Genomic DNA, 6,074 nt, shown 5'->3' with positions numbered 1-6,074 from the left:
ATTTCGCAAATCACAGCTTGTTTACTTTGAAAACTGAATTAATACTTTTTCGTACTACTGTAAATCAACTACGACCAAACATAATATATTTATTTAATTGTTTGCCTATTTTAGCACCACACGGGTAATGCATTACTTTGATCATATTACTTCAAAAGATAATTTTAAACATTACTTTTCTGCAGTGGCATTGTAATATTATTGCATGGTCACGCGCCACTTACTCACACACACAGAGAGCAGGAATGTGACGAGCGTCTCTTTCACTTTAAGAAGGCGGATTCTTCTCTGCACACTGTGTGTTTATTACGAGTCTAGAAGTGGCACATGGAAGCGATACAGTGAAATCCGTCTCTAAATATGGCGAAACCTCCTGGCACTGACACCTCACGCATCAGCCGAGAAGTTTTTTTCGCATTTTGCATTTAGTTACGGCGGAGAGATTAGTTGCCATATTTTCTGCACGTATATTTGCGCTTGTATCAACTAGTTTCACCATATGGGTTTTCTGTTACCACACATGCAACTGTAAATGCGGCAGCGCCGGCGACTCCCGTCTGATCCGATCTGACTCTCACAGCTGGATATTATCGCCTCTACAAGACAAACTCTCTGGAGCTGAAGACAGTGCTTTAGTTCAGCAGGACAGACTGAGATGGAAGAGCTGTCACAGGCGCCAGTAAGCGAATATATTCATTGAATTAGACGCGATGGCAGCTTCCAGTAACTCAAGTCTGTCGGGTTCCTCCGTTTCTTCCGGTGAGTGGTGATATTTTTTAAGAAACATGTGTAATTCTAACCGCGTGGTTATAGATAAAATGAAGTGAATGTCAGTTTCTTGTCTGTGATTAAAACAGACAGGCTGAGACATGGTAAAGAGGTGTGTCATGTATTTTCTCCATCCAGAATTAACTAGACATGTCTGTGACTTCGTTAACCAATGCAAGAAGGCAGTCATTGCGCTAATGCATGATAGCAGAACATTGCCACATCCACCATAGTACATTATATGATGTATTACGACAGCATTTGATGGGAAGGAATCTGGATCTTTGGTTTCATCACCATAACTCACTGCTTCATGCACAAGTCTGTCTGAGAGGTCATGCACACTGCTTAATACTAAGTCATACTAAGTAATAGCACGAGCCTCTTTTTATTATTATTAAGTGACTACTACATGCACTACCATGTTATTTTATTTCTAAGGGAAAATATGTGTGTGTTTTTGTGTGCTGTCATTCTGAGTAAGTGGGGCAACTTACAATTTCTGCATTTGCACTTCTTACGTTTGTCGTCAGTGATAGATCCCAAAAATCTCATTGACAGTGATTGATAAAGTAAGCTCGACAACAACATTCAGCCGCTCCTAAAACGATCAGATTTGGAACGTTTGGCTTATACCGTGGGAAGGAAAAACTGGTTTGGACAAATCCAGTGCAGGAGCATTTCCCAGGCATTGTTTTAAAAATATGTCATAACAGCCATATGTTAAATCTTAGAAAGAATTCTTATGCAGAAGTTTTTGCATCTAAGTGAGTCATCAAACGTTAAGATGGGCGTGGGGCGACGACTTCTCACCCTAAAAGCAGTGCCTCTCTCGGTTTTATTCACTTGAGAGACTTCCTATTATTCTGATCCCATTATCCACAAGAACTCACTGGTGTTGAAAATGTGCTTTTAGAAAGGCTTGTCATCTTCTGAGTTTAGCATCATATAGTGTTTCAAAAGCGTACTACAGACGTGATGCTTGCCGGCATATTCACATGTACTTCAGTAAAACATCATCAAACATCCACATCCATGCGTGTCATATGACCGATTCACATTGTTTGATTAGGTAAGAAACATGCATTTGATAAAACGAGCCCGCCGTCCCTAGAATGCACCATATAGGGCGTCTAGCGTCAGGTTGGCTGGGAAGCGAGAAATGGTGTGCAGGTGTTTAAATATCCTGGGCACAAGTGTAAGGAGAGATAAGGTCTGGTTGGAAATACACTCCCACATAGAAATGCTTGTTTACACCCTGTGCTCAACACGCTGCTGCTCTGCTTGGCATTGCATTTGTAACACAAAGGGAACAAGTATGATCTGAGGGACAGCGCCTTGAGTTCAAATAACAATTCATCCGCACAGCTTTGTTGAATGGGTGTGTAGACTAAAACACTCTTTATTTAAGCCATTCTATTCATCGTGACTTTGAAGCTGAATAGTGGGATAGAGAAAAGACTGTTGTTGAGTAAGACACACTTGCACACTGGCCTCCGCTCAGAAGGGGTTTGATGTTTGTACGGTTCACTTTATACTTGCTGTAGCTTTTTGCACACACACACAGTCTTGTTTTCTCCTCCAAGCCAAGCCAAGAGGCTCTCAAGGGCCAGAAAAGGATCAAGCCAAGCCAACAGAGCACTGTGGTCGCCCTGCATACCCGACGGCATTATCTCACACGTATGTTGCTGAAGCAGCAGATCTGCACTGCAGCCGCAAAGCCTGTAGGAGGCGGAGAGTTCAGTCTGTGGTATGAGAGCTGTCATTAGTTCCATGCCCCCGGTGTACTCATCGGATGCTGAATACTGCCAGATTCACCATGTTCGTCACAAAAATATCATTATTTTAAAAGATGATTTCTTGGTTTCATCTAGCCTGCATGCATGTAGCGCTGAACGTGAACGTGAACATAAACGTGCACGTTCTGCTTTATATTAGCCAGCAACGGGCTGTAAACAAACGCAGGGCTGACCGTTGAGATGAATGTCACTTGGCTCAGCTCTTCTGACATCAGAGGCCAGTCTGAGCTTTGATGTTTCCCTAAAGGGAAATAGTGAATGCTGAATGGAGCTCGGGGCTGCAAGCTTCTGAAAGTAAAAAAAAATGATGAGGGGTGATTTCATGGGTTCTGATTGGCTTAGCAGCTAAAACTTGGGGTGCTTAAAATAACAGAAGGCTGGTTTGATCCCAGTAAAAAGAGAGCCATGTGTTATCACAGTGGTGCTATTTAAAATAGCACATAATCACAGGTTGCTTCTGGAGGATTGTCCTTGTAATGGGTGCACTTCGGTAAGTCGCTTTGCGTAAAAGCGTCTGCTAAATGACCATGTGCATACTAATCCGCATTGGATTCTTTCATTTAAAGCAACCATGATGACTGTTTTACTTTTGGAATTGAAGATGTTTACAAGTGATTTGATTTCTGGATATGCGTAGGCGTAGGACGGGATGTGATTTTATCCGTCAGGAATTGATTAGATCATTTAAAGTGGGAACGATGTGGCAGAATGGAGCCAGGTGGTGAGAGGAATGAGTCAAAAAATTAAGAAAGAGGCATTGCCGATGTCAGTAAAACCATTGGCTATTACATTTAAGTGAAAGATTACAAAGACAAGCTTTTTTTAAATAACGGAATGCGCACAAAAACATGCTTATCTGGTTTGCTGGTTTTAGCTGGTCTCCCAGTCTGGTTTTATCTGGATAAACTGATGAAGCTGTCTGGTTTTACAGAGGTTTTGGACTTCTTTTTTTCTTTGTCTGCTCAACCTCTCTAAAACCCTGCCGCTTAACCAGGTAAAACTAAACAGGGGGAGCATCTTAAACCAGCCAACCAACTTGGTTTTTTTTTCTGTAGGGAATCCTAAAAATGGAATGAGATTGTGATTAGGGCTGTCACAATAAATAATTAATGCTAATATTTTCATAATAATATGAATATTTATATTAACAGTATCTGTTGCAATTGATAAATAACGCCGCCAGTCAGTTTGGCAGAAATAATGAATACTAATATTGAATAATAATATGAATACTTCTATTATTAACAGTATCTATTGCAATCGATAAATAATGCTACCAGTCAGTTTATTATGGCAAAAATAATTCATGATAATATTTAATAATAATATGAATATTTATATTAACAGTATCTTTTCTGAGCTTTCCTGTGGAGCATGGCGCTAGCAACGCTAAGGTTATGGGTTTGATCCCAGGGGATTGCACATAGTCAGAAACAAATGTACTGTATAGTACAATGTAATTGTACAATGCAATTGCTTTGGATAAAAGCGTCTGCCAAATGCGTAAATGTAATGTTCTATTGCAATCGATAAATATTGCTAGGACCAGTCAGTTTATCTTTAATTGTGTTTATTTTATTTTTTAGTATAACACTCAAAATATGAGATTTAGGGGGTGGATAATGTTTAAACATTGTGACTCTTAAAACAAAATTTAAAATAGATGCTGAATAATTTACTGTATGGTGAGTAATACTGGGATATTACTATACCCCTAGTTGTGATTTGATGATGATGGTTCTTTTGCATACAAAGTCCGTTGAGGTAAATGTCTCATTGCAGCTGTCAAATAAAACAACCTCAGCCCTCTGAGAGCTTTTTAAACTTTGCACATATACTGTAGCTAAAAAAACATGAATGAAGCGAGCGAGAGGTTGAATGGATCCTTGGCCTGTGATGATAGAACTTGTAAATGAGGCGTGCAAACCACTTAACTAGGCCGAAAATTCCTTCACTTTCTCCTCCGTGCTCTCTGGAAAAGCTGCTAGTTATTATAATATTGTTCTTAAAAGGATTTTCATTTCAAGCCACTGTAATAGGTTAGCGGTCATTTTTAATCGTTTCCACGGTTTCTTGTGCAATTGTGGTGTCGCCGTAGCTTTTACAGTCAGTGAGTCATAGTGAAATAAGAGGCTTGTTTAAGCCTGTAGTTTTATGTTGAGGGTTCTTGAGAACCGAATAAGTGATAAAGTGTAAAACTCCTTTATCAGTGCTGTGTTATTATTAATTACCTCCGAGGTCATCTGTCAACCTGTCCTAGAATCACATTACCCAACAATGGATCTCTCTGATCCCGCTGTCTGCTTGTGTATTGTACGTGTGTGTAGTCTCAGCTCGCCCACGGTCCATTCACTGACTGTCTGATGAATTTTGGCCTCGGAAAGTAAGGACATATGTCTTTCTGTTCATCAATTTAGAAAACAAAGTTAAGTGCAAAGCTTATATAATGAGTGCTTTGTCAGTTTTGTAGTTAAAATAAATTTCAATCTATTTCCCTCATGAAACACCATGAAAAAAGCCTGCAGTTTGGCTTGCCTACATGTCATTCAGACAGGATTTTCCTGCAAGAGCGCAGTTCTTGGCTAGACTAAGCTGCATTGTGAACCATGTCTTATATCATTAAGTCAAAGGTCTTGCCACGTGAGACCAGTGTATGCGTTTCCATAGCCAATCAGAGGTGAGGGGTTGTAGAGAGTGTATGCACATATACTGTATGCACATTGCACATTGCACACACACACACACAAAAGCACACCCACACAATAAAACAAAGGCATATAGTCATGCAGGAAAATACCCAAACCCACCCTAACTTGCATGCAGTGTTACAGGATAAACATACTCTGTCTTCCCTTCCCTGGCAATTTCTCAGTCTGATGCCTCTTCTTGCACATACTCATAGAAATGCTGCCAGTTTTGTTGCTGTCTTGTTCACAGAAGGTCCACGCACTCTCTAAACACATTGTGCGAAGTAGGGGAGACGTGCGACATGACATTCTGTGGCTCAGAGTTTTTTGCATAATGTACCCAAGCTCTCACAGAACAGCATTCTGTACAGATGGCCTCTCCACAGGAGCTTTTGCATGTCCTCACACACTGTATTAGCACTTACTGTGTGTGTGTATGCGGTTGTGTACATGCGTGTGCGTTTCTATACATTGCCGGTCCCCACAATGTGAGTTGGTTATCAAAATGAAATGATGGTTAAAAGATAAAAGCGTTTCTACGGTTACAGATACAGTATTCCATTGAAATTTGGGTTATGATCTGAAATTGAAAATTTTATGATTTGTTGGTGTTTGTCTTTCGACTGTGTTTAATTCTAAATTCTTTAATGCTAAAGTTCATTTCATCTTGGCGTTAGCGTTGACCTCCAATTTCCCTTTCCCATAAATATTCATGTAAAATATTTGTATTTTTCCGCTGCTCCCAAACAGTCAACAGCAGTCGGTGTTCCCCATGAGGAAAACATCCTACTATTCATTTTAAATTAACTCAAACATCTAA

The 6,074-nt window shown here is 40.1% G+C and overlaps 1 protein-coding gene across 1 annotated transcript in view; it reads left to right on the top strand.

Moving 5' to 3' along the window:
• Positions 1–291: 291 nt before the first annotated feature.
• Positions 292–6,074, top strand: part of chn2 (chimerin 2) — a 34,246-nt gene continuing 28,463 nt past the window's right edge. The window contains exon 1 of the mRNA XM_056761827.1: positions 292–759. Coding sequence (XP_056617805.1) covers positions 711–759 — 49 coding nt within the window. The 5' untranslated portion in view covers positions 292–710. The remainder of the gene's footprint in view (positions 760–6,074) is intronic.

This window comes from Triplophysa dalaica, chromosome 12, assembly GCF_015846415.1.
Source record: "Triplophysa dalaica isolate WHDGS20190420 chromosome 12, ASM1584641v1, whole genome shotgun sequence".
NCBI lineage: Eukaryota > Metazoa > Chordata > Actinopteri > Cypriniformes > Nemacheilidae > Triplophysa > Triplophysa dalaica.
Note: the sequence above shows the minus strand (reverse complement) of the source record. Positions and strands in the feature narration are given on the sequence as shown.